The sequence below is a fragment of the Poeciliopsis prolifica genome, unplaced genomic scaffold (genome assembly GCF_027474105.1).
Source record: "Poeciliopsis prolifica strain line A6 unplaced genomic scaffold, Auburn_PproV2 SCAFFOLD030, whole genome shotgun sequence".
In the NCBI taxonomy this organism is placed as follows: Eukaryota; Metazoa; Chordata; class Actinopteri; order Cyprinodontiformes; family Poeciliidae; genus Poeciliopsis; species Poeciliopsis prolifica.
Window position 1 is genome coordinate 2,711,003 of NW_026562405.1, and position 22,450 is coordinate 2,733,452.

The 22,450-nt window shown below is 35.0% G+C and overlaps 1 protein-coding gene across 1 annotated transcript; it reads left to right on the forward strand.

Moving 5' to 3' along the window:
- The first annotated feature begins 271 nt into the window (after positions 1–271).
- On the forward strand, positions 272–9,071 carry ilrun (inflammation and lipid regulator with UBA-like and NBR1-like domains). Its single transcript, XM_055050367.1, has 5 exons — positions 272–546; positions 2,101–2,255; positions 2,381–2,578; positions 3,369–3,673; positions 6,516–9,071. Exons 1-5 carry the CDS (start codon positions 389–391, stop codon positions 6,549–6,551), a joined length of 852 nt encoding a protein of 283 aa, XP_054906342.1. The 5' UTR covers positions 272–388; the 3' UTR covers positions 6,552–9,071.
- The last annotated feature ends 13,379 nt before the right edge of the window (positions 9,072–22,450 follow it).

Below are 22,450 nucleotides of genomic sequence, written 5' to 3' on the forward strand. Positions count from 1 at the left end.
TGTCCAATTTTTCACTTTGCATTAGCATTTAAATTAATTTCATAAATTGTACCTAACTAAAATGTTCCAAACTTATGTCCACTGAAGGGCCTATGAAAAATTGTCAGAATTCCAGAAGCATAATCTCAATTGGCTTTTTCTTATCAGTGTGCGCTGAAATATGTTTTACATGAATTTCATTGATAAACCAATGAGAAGGTGGCCACAAATAGCAACAGATGACGTTGAAAGTGACGCACGCACTGTTGCAACGTCAAACGTCGTCCCCCCTTGCTCGTGCCATGCGCACTGACGCTTGTTGTTGTTGTTATTGAGCTGGTCGTTATGGCTGAACGAGGCCTCGGACTTAACTGAAAGAGGACCCCCGCCTCGGGACGACCCGCCATCTATGGAGGGCACAGACATGGACGTGGACGCAGAGCTCATGCAGAAGTTCAGCTGCATGGGCACCACGGACAAGGACGTCCTCATCTCGGAGTTCCAGAGGCTGCTGGGCTTCCAGCTCAACCCGGCCGGCTGCGCCTTCTTCCTGGACATGACCAACTGGTGAGCGCGGGGATTGGTGGGCCTGTTGTTGAACAGCACCATGGCGCTAACTTAGCTCTTGGGTTAGCTAGTTATCTTATGTTAAAATTATAAAAAATAAAGTGGCCATTGTGGACCAGGAATGAGTGCAGATGGTCAGTGCGGCACGGGTCATTTTATCCTTCGGTTACGGGAAATGGCTGTTAACTCTTAGTGGGCCATTTGAGGTAAACGGAAGTGAAACAGTAAAGTTTGCCCTGACCACGAGTTCTAATGCCGCGACAAAGTTCCAAAAACAATACCGACCTGGTTGAGAAATTTAACGTAAACAATTAAGCACTTTATATCCCTGGGTTAGGTTATGTTTGTTGTATTATGTAATAGCGTGGAGAACTGCTCAAAGTGAGCTGTTTGGGAAACCACCACTCAGATCAGAATCAGTCGTGATCTCTCAGGAGGCAAAAGCAAGAGCAGCAGTGATCCAAACGCCTCTGTTTTCCTGATCAAATGATCTAATTAACGGACGTGATTCTTTGTGATTTTAGTCACTGAAACGTTTTAGGATGGTGTCCCACAGCCTCCACACAAAAATAACTGATAATTATTATTGCAATTATTAAATATGCAAAGTGTATTACCTTTAGGACCTCCGGGCAGTTCAGTTCTTTGGTAATTAGTACATCCATTTCATACATGTACAATATCGTTTCCTATTGAAAGACACAATTTAGACATACAGTTTTCATTTGGTAAATTCTGTAAATTGGCAGTTGAAATGCTATTAAATATCAGATTTGATTTATGTTTCTGTTTGTTCAATGCATTGAATTGAAGAACTTCCAAACACATAGGTCAACAGCATGTACTTTTTTCAGCAAATCTGTAGCTACAAATATATCAGGATTTCTATCTCCATGTTCGGAAATCACTCTGGCTCTGTGATCTCTGTAGGTTCACTTGTATGGTGTTTAAGGAAAAAGGTGATCCGTTAAGGGGTTTACATTCAGTTCTGATCTAAAAGGGAGTTGTGACTAAACTAAACTGGCTTGAAAGTTACAAAACCTTCTTTTAAAAAACTTCAGCATTTTACATCCAGGTTGATCTTTTATTCAAGTGAACACCTTGATCTCTGCAGTCTCTCACCCCCACCCATTCTTCCTGGATGTTCTCTAGTGTTCTTTCAATTTCTAAAGCTGTGTCCCTGCCTATTCATATTCAAGTTTGTAACTGGTTTAACAACACAACAGATATACAAAATGCATTAAGCTTTCGCAGTTAAAGTGCAAAACTCTTAGTTTGCTGTAGTCCATGACTTAAATATGCTTCACTTAAAGAAAAGTGCTTGTTTTTTGTCAGAAACCTCTATCAAGTAAAGTATTTTAACAACGTTCTCCAAAACGCAGCTGTAACTTGACTTGTGAACATGAGTTGTAGCAATTTGACTTGTTTAAAAACTCTAAGGGAAGCAATATAACACAATCTTCTTCCCAAAGATTCTGATAGAATGTTTGGTGGATGTTAATGCATGCTAAAAATGTGATGATCCCCTGCTTTCTTTTTGTTATGCTGAAACAGGAACCTTCAAGCTGCTATTGGTGCATATTATGACTTTGAAAGCCCCAGTGTCAACACACCATCCATGTCCTTTGTTGAAGATGTGACAATTGGTGAAGGAGAGTCTGTTCCTCCGGACACACTGTTCACAAAGACCTGGAGAATACAAAACACAGGTACATGCCTTTTTACTACATCTTAACTCTGTCAGGAAGCATCTTTGAACCTTTAAACAACACTAAACGTCACACAATGTTTTTCTTAACTTTATTTTTTGCTTTTATATTTTTCTCATTTGTAGGCGGAGAGTCATGGCCGCCAGGTGTTTGTCTCAAATACATTGGAGGGGATCAGTTTGGACATGTAAACTCAGTTATGGTGAAGTCTCTAGACCCCCAGGAAATTTCAGATGTGAGTGTACAGATGAGAAGTCCTACAAACCCAGGCATGTACCAGGGCCAGTGGAGGATGTGCACAGCAGCCGGGTTGTTCTACGGAGGTAGGGAAAACTGCAGAATTTAATTTCTAAGTCTTAGTAGATATATTTTTTTTATTTTCTCATAGCCCAGCAATGACAGTACATAAGACACATACACAATTTTTTCCCCTAACTGTTTGAAATTAAAGCCAACCAAACTTTTAGATTTAGATCAGTTAGGATTACCAAAATGATTTGTATTTACTAAATGCTACAATAATGAGATAGGGAATTTATTGATATTGACATATACAAAATTAGATATCAATAAGTATCTAATTTAATGAATATTTAGTATTGAAAAATCTAAAAATACTGAGTTGATAATTTGATTCTTTGCCAAAACTGACTTTTTTGTCCTTAAACGTCTTTGTAACCTTTTTGTCTTATGGCCATTATCCATTATGAAGACCAATCTGTGCCTAAGCTTAAACTTGGCTAATGTCGTTAGTTGTTACTTCAATATTTCCACATAAATATTTTTTTCCTCATGATTCCATCTATTTTGTAAAGCACACCAGTTCCTCTTGCAGCAGGGTGTCCAGGCATCCTTAAAAAATCTTCATTTGTTTAAAATAAAGGCCTTAAAATGTCTTTAAATTAATTAAAAAAAATAATTTGCCCTTATTGATATATTTATTGATAGATTTCTTATTAGAAGGTTCATCATCTGGGTTTTCCCTCATTAAAGAGATGGTACTTATTCTGCATGTAAACTTTCAATTTTGAAGAAATGAAAAAAAAAAACACATCTCTGGCATATTATTTCTCTCGTTATATGGATTACAACTGTATGTCCTTGTTTCTGCAGATGTGATCTGGGTGATTCTTAGCGTAGAAGTCGGAGGTCTCCTTGGCGTCACTCAGCAGCTTTCTTCCTTTGAGACGGAATTCAACACGCAACCGCAACGTAATGTTCAGGGGGATTTCAACCCGTTTGCTTCGCCACAGAAGAACAAGCATGATGCCTCTGACAGCAGCTTCAGAGACCCCGGTGGAGCCTGGGAGCGCACACAAGAGCCAATCCAGCAAGATCAGAACGGACTGTCTCATAATGCTGTAAATAGGGCGTCAAACGGTCTCCAAACAAATCTTTCTGTGGTGACTTATGGCCAGGTATGTAAGTTATATAAATATAAATACTTTTGATATCTTTGGGTGGGGTATGTAAAGAGTTCATTTTTACATGCCCCACTGCTGAACTAGCATTATGAAATGCTAGTTCAACATATCACAATGCAGATATGCTGAACTAGAACAGTGATTATTTGACTAAAACCCAGTTCTGCCTGAAGTTTTGGCATATTTTCATTAATAATTAATATTTTTATTGTAAAACATTTTGCCAGCAGAGGAAAACACAAAGATCATGTCGGTTGAAGGTAAAAAGGTCTGTTTATTTGCACGACTCATCATTTTGAAACGTTTTGAAAAGACTCTGCAAAATCTGCAGGACAACTTTCACAGTGCACCCACCATTAAGATAAGTTTTAATGATTATTTTTAATTATCTTAATGCTGGGTGCTTTAACAATCAGAATTTAATACTGTTAAGTTGATTACATCTAGTCCTTTTTGCACTGTGGGGTCCGGCCTGGCCCAGTTCTGCTCCGTTCGACCCGGTCCCATTGGTCCTATAGCCTGGGTTATTTAAAGCATTTTAAACTTTTTAAGAGTGAAGAAGTCTGCAAATATTTTATTAACTAATGTTAACAAATATTTTATCTTTGAAACTGACTATGGATATTGGCCTGGGATACCAATATGCATTTCAAGTTGAAAAGTTTCGATGGAGAAAACGGCAGAGCCAGCTATTATTGTGGTAACTTAAGATTATGACTAAAATATTCTGTCTGCTGATTCGAAATGTCATACAATTCTTAGGCAGCTCATACAAGAAGTAAGATCAAATTAAACTCTCACTACCATACACTGATTTGTCGCAAACACATGACAGAAAGTTAGTTGGATGTTGCTAAGCAATAATTCCACCAAAATACTGTTTGTGCTGCTCGTGGTTTAAGGAAAAACTGTATTAAGTCATGCAGGTTGGAAAAACATGCCCAGCTTTTGCAAATACACAAGATCACTGAGTCACAGGCCAGTCAAAATCACTCCTTAGTTGCTCATTAAACCTTTTGCATTTGTCACTTCACTCATCTGTTTTATTCAGGGTTTTGGGACTCATTTTGTAATAGTGCAGTACTATTGTATTGTGATTTGCATACTGGTTCAAACAACAACTAATGATTACACTACGTAATCGTTAGTTTCATAACGATGTCATTAATGCTTCACAGTAAAGCATTTAAAACGTAGTGTAATCACCAGATTTTCTGTCAGCAACTCCAAATCTGCTGAAGCTAATAACTTAGAACTACAGAAAAGAAAATGTTATTGTCATCCAATTCTGCTTTGCTTAAAGAATAGACACATCTGTAAAACTTTGTGTGACCTCTTCCCTGAACAATTTGGTCAGGGCTTTTATCTCTTTTTATTTCAAGGATGCTGAAGGTTGTGTCTGATGATTTCTTGTAAATTTGTGTGTTGGACAGGACAGCATGTTGATTTGAACTGATAACTTTTTGTACAAGTTCCTCTGGAGATTATCCTAAAGAAGATCAAGTTCCTTGTTACAGTCACAGACATGGATAGGCTCTTTTCATGTGATACTTTTGATTTGTACTCATTTATGTCAGTAAAGCAGTTCCTGATTTCTTCACAAAGAGCGTGTGAAGGATGGTATTAAAATGAACCACTGATATTACTGTGATTTTTGCAGTTGTAGCGACCCGTTCCAGACCAAAAGTGATGTTTAATCTCAGTGTTGAGAGTTCATATGTCAGTCAGCCTTTCTCTGCTAATTTTAATTATCCACACACTTGTCAGGTGTTTAATTATCTAGCAGGTCTAACTCTATGCAAAAACAGCGTTTGATATATCAGTTCCCACCAGTTTTTATTATCCACTATGACTGCAGTATGTTTGTTTATGGTTTTATATTTTAAATTAAGCTTCCTGTGTATCAAAACTTCTTGCTTTCTCGTAAAGCATTGCACTGGCTGTTTATGAAGTTATGAGTGTGTGCTTATGTTATCAATATTACTACTGTTCTCTAATTATCAAACCTACCAATTACCTCTTGCAGATTTTAAAAATGTTGTCACAGCTGTGTGTTTTGTTAAGGTGTGATATTATTGAAAAATTCATTTATTTCATAATTTGAACTGATAAATTCCTAACACACACAGTGATATGTTTCCAGGATTGATTTCTGATCATTTTGATGATTATTGCTTACAAGTAAAGAAAAATCTATATAAAATATATATACATTTGAGGAGTTGAAATAAAATGCAGAATATGTAAATTTAGTTTCATCCAATTAATCGACAACTAGAGTAATCGTTAGTTAGTGTTCTAACCAGGATATATTTACTGTTCAGTATATGGACTTAAATTTAAAAATATATATTTTGATTAGCTGTGTATAATATTACTTTACCTAAGAAATTATTTAGTTAAAATGAAGAGTTATTGAAAAATAATATCTAAAATTAATGTCTAAATATTTGTATTTAATAAATCAATAGTTTTCCATTCAGAATTAAATTATTTTAATCAGCTACCATTTTGGATATATTGATTTTCTTGAAGTGATGTCAAATTATGTATTGGGAAAATTAAATGAAGCAACTTACCTAATTGAATCACCAGTCTTAGTATTTTATCAACATCTACAGCTCACATTTTATTCCCAGTTTCAGCTCTGAAGTTTCGTTAGGCTGGTTGAACCTAATTAATCAAAACCTTTTTTGTCTTTGTATTAAAATAAGCTTGACAGGTTATTCTACTCTAAGCTAGAGGAACACTAAAGTTCATATTAGGCATAGGGTTGGTACATAAATGTCAAATAAAAGCATAAAGTGATATGGATTCTCCATCTTCTTTTTTCCAGGGTATTCATGGTCCCTATCCATTTGGAAATAGCTAGAAAGACAAAGTCCCCTCACCCCCATGATGAAAGATGAGCTCTAACATCATGGGAGTCCTTAAGTGCAGAGGAGTTGGATGGGGGAGGAACTGATATTTTCTTTTTTTCTTTTTTTTTTATGGACTCATGACAACTCTCCCTGAAACCTTTACGGACCTTTCAACAGACAAACAACGGTGACCTGATGGATCTTAAGTACTGCAGTGAAACATCCAACCTGACATGGATTCACAATTGTGAATGCTTCATTTAAGAGTGCTTTAAACCTCTAAAGATGGATACACAAGAATATTTTTATTTTAACTTGTAAGACATGCCTAAATAAGGAGAAAACCCCCCTAAAAAACCGACATACATCTGCTACTCCCATGGGCAGCTGAATAGTTTCTCTCCTTTAAATTCTCAAAAAACTGTTTAATATTATGCTCAAAAAGTGGCAACAATCATGTATCATTTTAAGTGTTTTCACATTGGTTAAAGCAACAAAGTATCTCTTTATAAGCAGCAGCACTCATCATGAAAATACTGATCTATCGAACTATAAGCAGACTTTAAGTAGAAGTTCTCAATCATGACTTTTGTTGTCGTCTAAAAGCTAGAGCATTTTGATTTGGTGACCAATGAAGGGTTCGTTCATTAGTGAAGCTCAAGATGGCCTACAGTCAGCTTTCATCATTTTACGTCAGTGCCCATTTGATCTTTTCAAATGTAGCTTTTAGAGAGAAAATCTTGAACATATTTGGCCTGTTTAAGCATTTTTTAAATGGAGATCATTTGTTGAATGTTGAAATTTCGTTTAACATTTACTGATGTGACCTTTGAATTATAACGCGTTGGTTGTGTAGCTATGTTTCAATCTGAAGGAATATGTTTTTAATTAGTCTCACACATGAAGATTTTGCAATTTTATTTATTCTTATTTCTTGGGAAGGAATCAGTGAAAAGCTTCCCATGCTGGAACACTAAACATTGTCACACTATCAAGCATCCTTATCAATGAGCTGCTCTTCAATATCAGTTATTTTGTCTGTATGATTCTAACTACTCCCAAAGATACAACCCAGAGAGCCAAAACACTAACTATCAAGCATCACAGTATGATTCTGCCCAATTCAGTTTGCATGGCATAGTGTGCGGTTTCTATGGTGGATTTTCATCTTAAACAGATACTGAAGTGCAAAAAGGATGGAAGTGAGCGATTGAGAAGGGTTAAAAAAGCCATTTAAATCTATTTTGCCTGGTGAGTGACTGTAGTTTGAGTCCATGTGTACAGGATGTGTAGTAAATGTAAAATGTATGCGTGAGTGTGCCTGTTGTGGATGTATCTCAATGGTTCTCCCTGGATTTAACTGACGTAAAAATAGTGTATACTACTTGGGTAAAGGATGAATGGACACATACATGTCATTATAGAGAGAGCTTTAAACGTTATGTACCTCAGAAGTATTTTTGGGTGATCTATTTGGATGATTTTGCCACAAGTACCCTAATGTTATTTATTTCACGTCTTTTTGTGCACTGCAGAGTCAAAAATGTCCCATTGGCGGCCAGAAGGTGGTGCTAAAAATCAAAATACAAACTTGAGATTGCGATGAGAACCAACTTAGCTTGAGCTTGGTAGAACATGTTAATACTAGTTATAATGGTTTGCATTAGCATTGTTAGCAGCAGTGATTTGTTTTCTAATATTTGCACTATGCTGTTGACCACCTCTGCTGAGGATTTTTTTATAGAGTTGGGATGTGACACCAGCATTTTCCAAAAAAAGAAAATCCTGTCTTTCGTTTTTTTGTCTAACACAATCTCCATTTTAGGACAGAAAGGTTAAAAATGGCAGTTTGATTGCTGCACAAAAATATCAGATGTTAGAAATAAAAAGATAAACTTGCCTTTTGTTTCGATCACATCAATATGAGCGTTGCTGTTACACCTGAAGCTGCACTTTCAGTTTTAAAATGTTCATCATGCTTGTGATTTTCATGCATGTTTGAAAAAAAAAAATGTAAAAAAGTTATTTACACAATTGTTTATCTTTACAATTTTTTTTCTCCAAACTGCTGGCACAAACTTTTACTATTCATAACAATTTCTCATACAGTGTTTGCTGATTTGTTAATTGAACCTGCCTTTTGCGGTTCTGTTGTAATTGTCACACGAGTCCTCTTCCCAAACAGTATACAACGTTCTTCATTGCCTCTGTTAGTCACAACAGTTTTTTGTTTTCTATCTAACTGTGTGTGTGGGGGGGGTGCGTGTGCGTGTGTGTGTGTGCTTCCTTATTGTAGGATCATGTGTGATGGGCGGTTGCTAAGGAAGCTTAAATATTGCTGGACTTATTCTTTAGTTTCATTTTTGTGACTATGTATGGACCTGAGATGGGTGGCATGGTGAGTGGATGTGTTGAGAGTTTACATAGTCCTGAAATGGCACATTTATGTGGAGATGAAGTTGTTGAAGTTTTTTTTTTTTCTGTATCTATAAGTAAGCATTTTTATGATTAAATTAACACTAAAACAATGACTAAGTGGTCTTTTTTTGTAGTTGTGTAAAATGTCCATAGATAATGTCAAACTTTAAAGACTAACCTCTTTTATGATTAGCATTCACTGCAGTGAACATTAACATCTGCCACTTACTGGAAAGGCAGAACAGAACAAGTAGTTTCTTAACATACAGACCCATTGAATAACTAGAAAACAACTAAAAAGTCCATTAATTTCAGGAACTTTATCACTAATTGATACTATAATCCTGCTTGACATTCTAATAGTGAATGTAACTGGAGTTTTTTTCAGTTGAAAAGAAACTGCAACCCAGTTTGGAGCAGACATAATAAAATGTAGCATTGCCAGCACTGATGAGTTATAAAATGTGTCTTTCTAATATGAATAAATGCTCTCGGTGTTCTGTTTAAGCACTCTGAAACTGCACCTTTAGGTTTTTATTCATGTCTTTTAGAAGTTCTTCAATGTTTTCAGACTATAAAATCCCAAGAAAATGTCTTTGTTTTTGTTTTTTTGTCCTGTTGTGCTGCAGCAGGCTGATTCAGTTTAATCATGTACAGTGGAATTGCAACAGCTACACAGTCAAATAAAGTACAAAAAATGTATGTACTTGCACAACAAAGTTAAAAGTTAAATGCGTACCATTTACCAGTAGAAACAAGTGAAAGCACATTTAAGGAGCAGTGATAATGTGGCACTGATATCTGGGATGCCAAATTATCCAATTGATTGTTATTGCATAGGGAGATATTTCTTTGCAAAATTGAGTCAAAAGAGGGGTAAAGAAGTAGATTCATCCAGAGATAGAAAGATAAGTTACCACTGAAAAGGGATGTTCAGTCGTAACTCTGGGAAAAAGGCTTTTTCTGCATTGGTTTGCATTTAGTTTGATGAAACTGTTGTTTCCAGTCAACAGATTGAAAGCATTCCCTCTAAGCATGGAGATCAATGGTGATAAAGGTGCTGAATGATGTCAGGTTCTGTGAGGTTCTTTGTAAAGTTAAATCATACTTCTTGAGTTAAGTTTCTTTTTGTTGAATTCCCAAGTAGATACACACGTCTATACACAACTTGGTGAATATAAGCCACAGATGAGAAGTTACAACAATGGAGGGACAAGGTGTGATTTGGACGTAGTTCATTGAAAGTGCAGGAAAATGCTGGTCTAAAGTTATACTTAAGTTCACGTCATACGGCATATTACATGCTCTCCTGGCATAGATTTTGTATAAAAAGTATTGACTCTCCTGGAGGCTGAACCTAATTACTAGTTAGATATGTGCTGTGAGTAAAATCATCATAAAGCAACTATAATAATGATGAAAATATAGAGTTTCATGAGGACATTGGTTTATAAACAATTGAAACTTTAATTGCTCTTTGGACCTCACAACCATTTATCATGTTTGCCGTGGGGTGATTCTTGTGCAGGCCATCAATAGGCAGTAAATTATTTGCTTGGGAAGGAGATGATGGCATGTGCAGAATGGCAATGAAGAATGCATCTATGCTGTCATCAGAAGCATAGTGGAAGGGCTATTGGTTGACAGTAATACTGTTGTTGCATTACTCAGCATTATCCACAGTGCATAGAGTGTGAGTTGTATGTGCATACTGATGTATGCTTGTGCATACATCAGTGACAGGGCAACTGAAGGCAAATATTGACTTTTGTCCCAGCGTGAATTCTGCCGAACCTCCTATCGTATATCTTGTCTCCCACCGTGCTTGTGTCAACAGTTACATGTTTGATAACTGCCCATCATACCTGTCATGTCAAAATGGAGTTTAGCCTGAGGGGTTCACATACAACTTAAAATCAAATAAGAATATATGTAACTTTCACATGTTTTGCCTGACTGTTCCAGAAGCTATTAAGACAATTTGTTGCTGAACTTCATGTTGAGCAACACATTTTTCTGAATGATAAATTACCCCAAATAATTGTTGCAGTAAACAATGTTTTTTTTTGTTGTTGTTTCAAGTAATATATTGTTAATGCCATAATAATCCAAGTTCACCCTCTCAAATACCAACACACTTTAATTTTGAAAAAATTAAAAATAAACATAACATTGCCACTGGAAGATATTTTATATTTCCAAAATAAAACATTACAAAAAATAAGTAAAAAGGAAATTAAAAGAAATAAAGCTTACAACTGAAACCATAAATAAAATGGATTATGATGTGTGAGTAAACAAAATTTCCCTTCAAATAAATATTAATTATCACAATGGAAATAACTGAGTTCCTTATAATTAACTGATTAATTCATTAAGTGCTTATTGCAACAACCTTACATGTATGCGCTCTTGTGTCTGCTCTAAACATACCAGCTTGTTAGAAATCGAATTATTTCTCTACCTGGTCAGCATCTGTTCTGAACCATATCTAAATCCCTCCAGTGTCAGCAGAATAATACACTTCACACACACATGTTCAGTTCCAAAGAAGAGTTTGAAGAAAAGAAGACACAATACCAATCATCCAAGTTGCCTTGTTTATTCAGTGATTATTTACTTTAGTCCGGTGTGGTAAGTTTTCCATTTAAACTTCAACTTCTGTAGCCCACAGAAAGCACTTGTTTTTTGTTTTATTTTTATTTTTATTTTTATTTTATTTTTTTTTTTATTTATTTTTTTTTTTTGCTTAATTCTTCTCAAGAATTAAATGAGTTCACTCCTGTGTTTGCATCCAAATAACTATGATACTGGAAGAAACCAGAGGGGCATACAGTAACACCAACACCCTGTCATCTGTGTGCTTTTAGTGTGCCTGCCGGGTGCATTGAGGCACTTGAATGGAGCTTGAATGGGGCTTGTGCATACATCAGTGACAGGGCAACTGAAGGCAAATATTGACTTTTGTCCCAGCGTGAATTCTGCCGAACCTCCTATCGTATATCTTGTCTCCCACCGTGCTTGTGTCAACAGTTACATGTTTGATAACTGCCCATCATACCTGTCATGTCAAAATGGAGTTTAGCCTGAGGGGTTCAGAAAGTTTAAGTGAAGGTATTAAGGTAATAGAGGAGTTAGACATGGACAATGGGTTTTTTTATACAAATACGAAATAATTCAACTTATGCTACAGAGGCCTTTGCTATTAACTTTTTTATAACTGTGTTAAAAATGTTGCACCTTAATTCTGCTCAGTGTAAAAAAAAATTCCACAGGAAAAGCATAAATTGTGACAAATTTCTGCCGATTGTCCCTTTAACCAGACACTGATCACCTCCTATCAGGATTTGTGCTGAAAATGTCATAATTTTCCTTTCCTGTCAAGCGTGACAGATTTTCAATATCAGTTTAAGTAATTATCTATAATAAAATGTAATTGTGTAGTCAGAATTGCAGACAGGAAGTGGTCATGTTTTAATGCACCATCTGGTAACCAGGGAACCTTGTGTCTTTGGAAGTATCAGTGTGGCTAGAATAGAGATTGTATTTGTCTGGGTGGAGATCACTAAAGGCATCATAAATGACAAGCAACATGTGCCAGCCTTTTTTGTGACTGGTTCAGGGCATAAAGAGCTCATAAGGTGAACAAACAGTGGATAATCATTTCCTTAGATTAAAACAGCAATAAAAAAATGCATATTCTTTAACATCCTGATAAAATTTGGGAAGTAAATCATTTTGTTCTCCAAAAGTTGATGTCATTTTTTTTATTTTTTTTAAGTAAACTGGTTTTATTTTTCAGAAGTACCTCCATGTACAGACTTGTGATATTTTATAGTACCACAATGGTATTTTATATAGCATCTTTGAGTGTTTTAAAAAAAACACTATATGCACTTGATGTATTATCATTATTATTATTATTAAAAATTTCAGCCAAACTGTTACTTTGCCTGACTGAAAGAATTTGCTCCAGCAACCAAGAGGTTTTGATCATGGAAATGGTTTGGTCTTGTGGGTGGGGAACCAAGATGCTGCTTGTTTATTGGTGTGTGGGGTTGATGTATTGTTGAAACTCCTATTTCAGGGGCATGTATTCAGACCAATCCATTATCACTGGAATGTGATAAATGGGCTTGAAACTATGATAGTTGAACCTCTGAGCTTCCCAGCGTAATATGTCTTGAATTAGGAGGTTCGGAGTCATCTGACAAATTTGTATAACCTCTCAATCCCAGAAATCTTCTTAGTACTAATACAAACACATTTTCAGTTAAATATGTACAGCGATGCAAACAAAATTTTTATTCTTTTCTCATATTTACAGCAGACAATTGATACCTCAGGTGTATCATCTTAAACATCTTCAGCTATATGAGGGATGTTGTGAAAACACCAATCTCTACTTTGATTGGGAGATAATGATATCAGCAAAATCATGTTATCTGCTGTTTCAATTGTATTTATTTAGCTGCTGCAATCATTTTCTTGGTGAACATTGTCCCCACATTAAAAAAAAAGTGTCACAGAGGAAGCAAGCATGTAACAAAGCAGGCAGACCTGAATAAACAAAGAGGCCCAATTTAACAGCTGGCAAGTTCACAGCAACTTTTGGGACCAAAACATTTGCATTTTGGCAGCCTGTTCTTATACTTGGTGGTGTCTTTCATAATGGAAACCTTCAACTGATTAAGTTACGTGAGACTCAATACATCTTAAAATTATGTTGTCAACACCACCAGGTGCAACTGAACAAACAGACCTGATAAGCTCATAAGGAAATACATATCAAGGGTTTGAGAATGCCTCCAAGACCAAATGACAGGAAGTAGGAAGTTTATATTGACATAAAACAAAAACTGGAAAATTCTAAAGTCAAATAAGGAAATAAAAATAAATGGGATTTAAACAACTGTTTGATGTGTTCCATCTATTAAATAGTAATCAACAAGTTTTTATGAGAGGTAATCTTGATTAGCAAATTAGAAAACACACAGGATAATATTTCTGTCTGTAATTCATCATTATTAATCCTTATATACCCACTAATTGGGTTAATATCTTCAACTATATGTTGATATAGTTATATCAACTATATGTTGATATAGTTGAAGATATTGATTAATATTTTTTACTGGAAACACTAGACCAGTAAGCATTTATGCATTTGCAAAATTCTCTTTCCTCTAATTCTTCCAATCTATAGGCCTATTCTGACACAGACCACATTGCCTTACAAACTTCAGGAACGTCTTCCTGGCTGAGTTGGAAAAACTCTCATTTTTATAGATGTGACATTTTCCCCATTAATTATTTCTTCAAGCTATTTTTATTTTTTTTATTAACAGCCAATTTTTCCGACATAGTAATTGTTAACCATTAAACTTGTCTTGTTTCCTTGAGTCTGATGTGAGTTTATTTATCCAACTGCCCAAAATATATCATATTCGATTTTCGATTGCTGCCAGAACCAGTGGTTTATAGATTACCACCTCTATGCTTTGGCTCAATTCATATTTAATTTTCTTAGAATACCACACTTGGTATCCTGATATTCAAAGACATTAGCTCCTTCCATGTATCACTTTAAGAATATATTAAGACACCTTTTTGCAGTCTCTATGTCCTTTGTTGCAATAAGGGGAACTGTCACAGCTATGACTCACCACCAGTTTGATATCGTCTGACTCATATGGTGGAAATGATTGGTGAAAGAAGCTAACGCTAATGACACAAAACCACATTACCTGCAGTTGTTCCTTTGAAACTGTTTTTATCTAACAAAAGATGAGCTTCATTGATGAGTTTAATTAGTTTCTCTGTCTGTACCGGCACAGGACATTGAAGTTCTGATATTTCCTATTTGTAAAGATTGTCAGGGTTCTAATTACAGTTCAGTTCTTCTCTGGGATATCTGTCAGACATCTGTCAGTCAATATCTGTCAGATATCCATTTATCTACACACAGCTCTTCTCTGTTACCTTTTTCTTACTCACAGACTAAGAAATATGTGGTGGCCTCACACCATTAATTGACCAGTGAACTGCTTGGGTCAGCAGCACACTCCAAAACCTCTATTTATCGGTGTTTCAATAGAAACCTCACTAGCTGCTTTGACTATTGCCTAAAGGAAAAGGTGCTTCTCACTTTGTCAGGTGAAGTTTTAAGTGTGAAAAAGCCCAGACCACACCAGTGATGAAACATTAAACTTTTTGCACCTAAATGTTGTGCATTTTCTTCACCTAACCTTGCTTTCTACTTCAAAATTTTATTAATTCCATAAATGTTCATCTTCTAAACTGATTTTTTTTTTTCATTTAAACTTCTGCAGGACCAGGCGTGCCTCTGCAAAACACTATTTAACAAGCTGCACTGTGCTTTTGGCATGCTGCCTGACTGTTACATTAGATCACCAGAAAAATTTACCTATGAAGAAACTTGAGAAGAAAATGGTCCTTTATAACACTTCACCGTCAGCATTTTTCAGAGGGTTTGGTCATTGATTAACAGTTTTTAAAATTTCCAAAGCCAAAGTGCATCTATTTTTCGTTCTCATGTGCATTCACTCTGCATTTTGCATAGGTACTTAATGTGATCCAACACACATTTTAAGCTTGGAAGTTCACATATTTCTGAATTAAAAGTAATTTTTGTGTCTTGTTGAGTTGGATAACAGATGGAAGAGGTGTCATAACCACTATGAGATGGTAACCGACTGCATACTTGACAAAAGTAAACTCGGCACCCAACAAAGATCACACTGAGGCCAACCAAAAGGCTTTTATTGACACTGCTAAGACAGCTTAGGTGGGTCACTGAGACCTGTTTACAGTAGGGACACCTGCACAATCATTACTCATATCAAGCTCACTGTAGACCAATTGTGACTTGGTATTTGGCATCTTTTAGCACATTGCCTCTCAACTGTGTGAATGTTGTGCCATAGCCAGGGAAAAGGTCAATGAGGTTACACAAAAAACTGCCATGCAAATGAAGTTCAAGAATAGATGTCAGGAGAAGCCACAAGCAAACAGAAATTTTCTTCAAGTGAAAATCGGTACATCCTTTTTAGATACACTGTAAGAAAAAAGTCACTGTCGAATTTGCAGTAACGTACTGGCAGCAGGGTGGCCAGCCAGTTACTGTAATTTTTATGGTAAAGAGATTACAGTTATTTTACAGTAACCTTACTGTAATTTTTTTTACAGTAGTCTTCCTTAAAAATTTACTGTAATTTTATTACAGTTTTACTATCTTACTGTAATTTGATTAGTGTTACTGTAATTTCTTTAAAATAGCAAAGTAACTGTGTTACGTGATTACCGTGATTTCATCACATTTTTATCTAAATAAAATTGCAGTAGTTCTGCAGCAGAATTACAAAAAGTTGTCACTTTCCAGTAGTTAATAAAACTGCATACTTTGCTAGCTTTTAAAACAGTTGAGGCATCATACTCTCAAACAATGTGCGCAAAAAGACCAGAATATGGCCATCTGCATATTCTAGGTGAACTGAACTGAAAAGCACTTGTGTTGCACATAATGTTAACTGAGATATAACTGAAGTTAGCTTTAGCAAACAAGCACGAGCAGCTCAATATATAACCACATAAAATATATTTTCTGATACAAACACAAAACTGCAACACAATGTTTTTTTAAAAGTACTTACTGATGAAAGTCATTTTTGCCCCACCCCTCTAGCCTGTGAATGTTTGCCTCCAGCCGGTATATATCCCACAATGCAACTGTTCATTGAATATGTACAGTACAGCAGTACATTTCTGCACATGCTCCAACAGTCCAATCATGTCCCCTTTACATTCCATATGCATTTCAGATCACAGTAAAGAGCTGTATTTTCAAAATCCAGCCACCTTTTTGTATTTTCATGCTGTTGTTTTTGCAGCCATTTGTTACAGTGTATACTTTTGATTGAGAGGTGTCCTATACTGCAAAATGTATCTCATGTAATGTTCACTTATGCCACATTTGAATGAGCAAAAATAATGCACTATGGCAGAGTTCTCCATAAAAATACATACATTTCTGTCTGACTTCAAATTGAATTCTCTGAAAAAAGGAGTCTGTCATCCCTCAGTTTGATTTGGTGTGTCCACAAACACTCTGATGATTGAAAAGTCTTGACACAGTTTGTGCACACCCTCTCACATTTAATCCTAGCTGTGACAAACATTAAACTCATGCTGACAGCAATCAGCTAAATAATAAAACAAAGACTTATGAGGAGAAACTTTAAAAAGACAATAATTTTTAGGATTTATTGTTTGCTTCCAGGTAAGATGTAAAAAAAAACATCAATACATAATGCTTGAACAATATTAGTGAAGAGTTTTTTGCAAGTAATAAATATTTGACAAACATTTTTTTATTCTTTTTAAAATACTAGTGTTCGAAAAAAATATTTTGTATTTCACTTTATGAGCAACATTTTTATTATCCTAGTTGCTCAGCAAAATTGGTTTATCACTGGTTTATATGCAGTGCAGGTAAAGTAAAGTCACATTTATTCATAAAACACTTTAATGAGCTGAATCACTGTATTATTTAGCAACAGTCAAATAATGTCCATAAAGTGTCAGTATCAATACACAACACACACACAAGAAAATGTAAAAATAAACTGAATATTATATTGGATCAAATATCCAGAGGAGTTGGGCTTTTGAAAGTAGATTAAACACAAATACTAAAAATAGGTTTTTGATTCTTAAAACCTAAATATTACTAAATATTTGGTAAATAAACCTCCATACAAACTGTTTGTATGTAATCTCAGAAGGTTTTTTTCAGCAATTCTTGCTTACTGAAACAATAAAGAGTCTTCAGAAACTGAAGCTTCTTCTCCTTCTATAGAGCTGCAAGAAAACATTTATCATGTGAAAAGTTTTTCCACATTTTTAACATGTGGAAAGATTTTCCCTTGTGTTTCAGATGTAAAAATAATTTGTCCTATATGTGGATATATGACTATATAATTCAGTGATTTTTCCATTCATCCATACATTTTCTTACACCCTTGTCTCATGGGGTTGGGTGGGGTATGATTTTTCCCAAAATAGTATGTTTCTGACAGGTTACACATTTTGTAACTGTTTTCAACTAGATGTTTTGTCGTCAATACACATATTTTGCATATTTTTGGTTTGTAGTCTTAGGAAAAAAGCAAAAAGATATGAACTTCAAAAGTATTTTAAGGATGCTGAACTGTTGTCAGAACATCAGACACAAACCATGTTCCTACCTCTGTACATAATTTTAATTTAGAGATTGAAGTGGAAGGAATAGGTTCTTCTTACATGTGTTTTATACATTATTAGAAATTGAGATCTTCTCAATCAGTCAATCAGTCTTTGCAACTGATTGACAAATATGGGCACGTGCCCAGTCTGTATGATCAATAATATGGGGTTTTTTCTGTTGGACATTAATTTCTTGTTTCTCTTAATTTCTTGCAAATCAATTAATTGTTTTACTGATTTTCTGCTAGTTTTGTGAAAATGAAACACAACTAAAGAAAAGAGGAAAAACAAGCCAGCCAATTGTTACATTCTCTCACATTCCTCCTCTTAAGACTTTGTTCCTGGATGCAGATGATGTCATCTTCACCTAAAATGAAGATTAATTGTATCTGTTGAGAGTTAAAAATATTATTAAAAAAAACATACATGTGACATATGTTTGTCAGTAAAAAAAGTTAACTACATGAGATAGAGTGATTATGAATTTCACAAAACTTATCAAACACTGACTAAATTGCATGCATTCATGAAAAATAAATATTCTTCTATTTATGCTTACATCGCAGAGACTAATCTGCAGAGATAGTCATGTTGTGCTTCACTGTTTCAGTCTGCTCTTCGTGAAATCACCCGTACAGCTTAAATGCACACAGTGAAAAACAACGATCAATGAGGCAAAACACCTGTCATTTCCTGGAACCACATGATTAAGAGTAACTGGAAATCAGATGTCACAGTTCAGAGGTAATTCAAACTTTTATTCAGTTGTTTCCTCCTAATCCAGAATGAAATCTAATCAGTTAAATCACTAACAGGCAAAGTCTAACAAATTGCTTTGGTTCATTGTGCTGCAGCAGAGTTGCAGTAAGTAAAAGAAAATGCCATGTCAACGGTTACATCATGTAAATAATTTTAGTCAATTATGCAAATAAACAATAATGTCTAAAGCCCATGTCAAAGAATTATGCTCAGACATTTTAACAGTTACTTCTAAAACTTTTTCACATCAGTTTTATGTGCGTTTTCTGTTTCTTATGTTTTGAGTTGTCTTAGTTTTTGGATATCCGGCTCTGTTTTCTTAGTATTCATTCCCTGGCCAATCTCCTCAGTTTTCTTCATCTCCATGCCTTCTTCCACAGCTGCAATCCATTAATTATCACTCACCATTTTTTTACAGTCATTAATAACCTCCTCAGCTTTTAAGTCTCCAGTTTTCAGTTACTCATTTCCAGATCCGTTTTTGTTGTCTTTTCACCAATTCCTCCCTCTGCTTCTCGGTGGTTTGTGATGTTCCTTCATGTTTCCGTCACAGAAATGTAGGTTACTTCTTTCAGGAAACATTGAGACATGATTCTTTTCTTCACTTTGCTGTTTTTAGGTTCTCCATCCACAACACATAATTCAAGGATGAATTGTTATGTTTTCTGTGACATTTTAGATAACTATTGACCACTGCAAATCAGAAATCAAAGAGCTCAGGTCAGATGCTTTGAAGCAGTTGTTTTGCCAACATATTTTTGCCCTTGTCAAACTTCTTCAAACCTTTAAACCTGCCCATTTTTCCTACTTTCAAAACAAAATAAATCTTATTTACTTCCCCATTCACAACATAATGCATACCACAAACAGGTCTCATGATGCCTAATGAAGAGATAATCAGTGTTATTCACTTCACCTGACAGTAGTTATAATGTTAAGTTTGATATCTGTAATCAGTTTTGATTAAACCTGACAGGTTTACTTAGTTCTGTAAATAGATGCACAACATAGTTATGCATCTATTTCTCAAGCAAATTAAGAGTTTGCTATTTGTTTATTATTGTGTCTAAGTTCATTATTATGAAGAATCTTTTGTGTTGTTTAAAATAAAGGTCCTTATTAATCTGCCAGACTCAGACAAATGATCAGCGTTTTGTCTTTCCTATGTAAAATGGTTTCATATTAAAGACAATAAGCTAATTAAATTTTTAATAACAATTTAAAAAAAAATCGGTGTTGCTGACTTTTCCATGTATTTATAAAAAAAACTAATTGGTTATTGATAATGTGTTGGATTGCTCCAGAAGAGCTAAAATCTAGCTAAAGACAGATTCCGTTTCCAAGATTCCCTATGATAATTGTCTTTGAGTTCACGCTTGTGTGTAATCTTTTAAACCCCACATAGGGCCTACATACACCAGGCATTATATTTGTATGAATCAGATAAAAGTTCACACACCCTCCACAGTGTTTTGACTTTTTCTGGTTGACTTAACACCTATGTGGTGGTTCATTCTTTATGGATTATCTCAGTGGAAAAAAATAAATGGATGACTGGGCTTGAAGGTTTTGCTTAAATAAATAGCCTATAGTATTAGTAATTTTGAAGATCTGTTATTCAAACTAGTCTTGGTGAGTGACAGAGACAGAACCTTAAGGAAGAAATTTGCCAGGTAGATAAAATAAAACATTGGACAATTGTGTGAAGGATTTTTGGAGTGCTTCTTTCAGCTTCAAACAGCAGCAACAAAAATTCAACAGATTTTTAGTCTGACTACACAATAACTAGTTCACATGTGTTTCAGTCTCATTCAGTATAAAAGACAGAAACAAGTGGCTCTTGCTTCCATCTGGTGAGAAACTTGGCACTTGCCTACACTGGCAGAAATATTCACACCTGGGTTTAGTGACTGTACTATAGCGTTTCTGCAGCAATTTATGCAAAATAGTTCTAACACACATGTACATATATTTTTCAGTACAAGTGAATGCTTTTTATTTGGACCTCATTTCTGTATTTCAAAACTGTTTTTTTTTTTTTATTTATTCATTATGTAGAATCAATTACAGAGGTTTTAAATGTTAACATTTTCAAAGAAGAAAATGTTAACATTTAAAATCATAAGCTTTTCAATAAACCAAATTATTCAGATGACCTTGTATGTATAGTAAAAATTGAATAAAATATTAATATAACTACACTGTTCAAAGCAACATTTTTACATACTTGACTAAATATGAAACGTGTTACATTCTGGCTCAAAGATCACAATCAAAGAATGGGAGGAAACCAACAACCATTTTAAATCATGTTAGAATATTTTTTTTCAAACTAAATCAAGGCATGCTGATGTAAGCCCGGGAACCGCTGATCTGGCATGTGCCGCTGCTGTGAAAAAAAAAGAAAAAAAAGCAGGAAGACACAGAATAGATTATTTTGTTCTTAGGTTAGTTTTATTTATGTGCAAACTCAGATTTTTCTTTCTGCTTCAGGTAGGACTTTCACCACTAATGACTATCCCCACTTTAAAAATACCAAACATTTAAGTCAACAATATTTGCAAATGGAGCTTTACAATTTGCATAATTGAGGTTTTTGGGAACTGAGCAAAACATTTGAATTAAAAACAAAGCAGTAAGGTAAGACATGGTGGAGATGTTCAGACATGTTGAAGCTGTGGTTTCATGTACAACCACAATATAAAAAAGTGACACAACAACAGGTGATATAAAGTACAAATTCTAATATTCTGCATACTAAGAAAGAGCTAGCAAAGCAGTAAGGAAAGACTAACAGCTCCACAGTCCTTGCATCATCTAAAGATAGGGCGACATCTGGATTAGTTCCAAAGCACAAGACCGCCAAAGGAGAACATTGAGGATACATATCAAATTACAAAAGAGTTCCAGAAACAGGTTAGACCAGACTGTGTTGTTAATATTAATGGGTTTGTTTTAGCACAGTCTCAGTATTGCTTGATAAAATTTCTGTCTTCTGATGCCAAACTTAACTTATTTTATTTTCCTTTGAGTTTGAATTGAAACAGAAACAGTTCAGTGTCTTCTCTTTTGGTAATTTTACGAAAGCTAGACAAAGGATATCTTGGAAAATTTGAATAAGAAATGTAGCCTAAAATTGAGCATGTTCAGAATTATGGAACATTTTTGAGAAGACAGAAACTCATTTGGAAAATCAGTTAAAGAAATTTTTTAAAAATTATTTACAAATAAAAATTTGATTATGGGAGTTTGCTACAAGAAACAAACATTTGGAAGAGGATATTCACCACAGAAGAGATCAAAATTTAACTTTGGTTCACTTGCACATTGCTCTGTATGGCAGAAAGAAATACATAAACTGCACATTGCTCTAAGCATTCAGTGCCTGAAACATGGACATAGTGGCTGCATTATGCTGTGGGGGTACCTTTGTTTACCAGTGACAAGGAAGTTGGTCAGAGTTGATGGG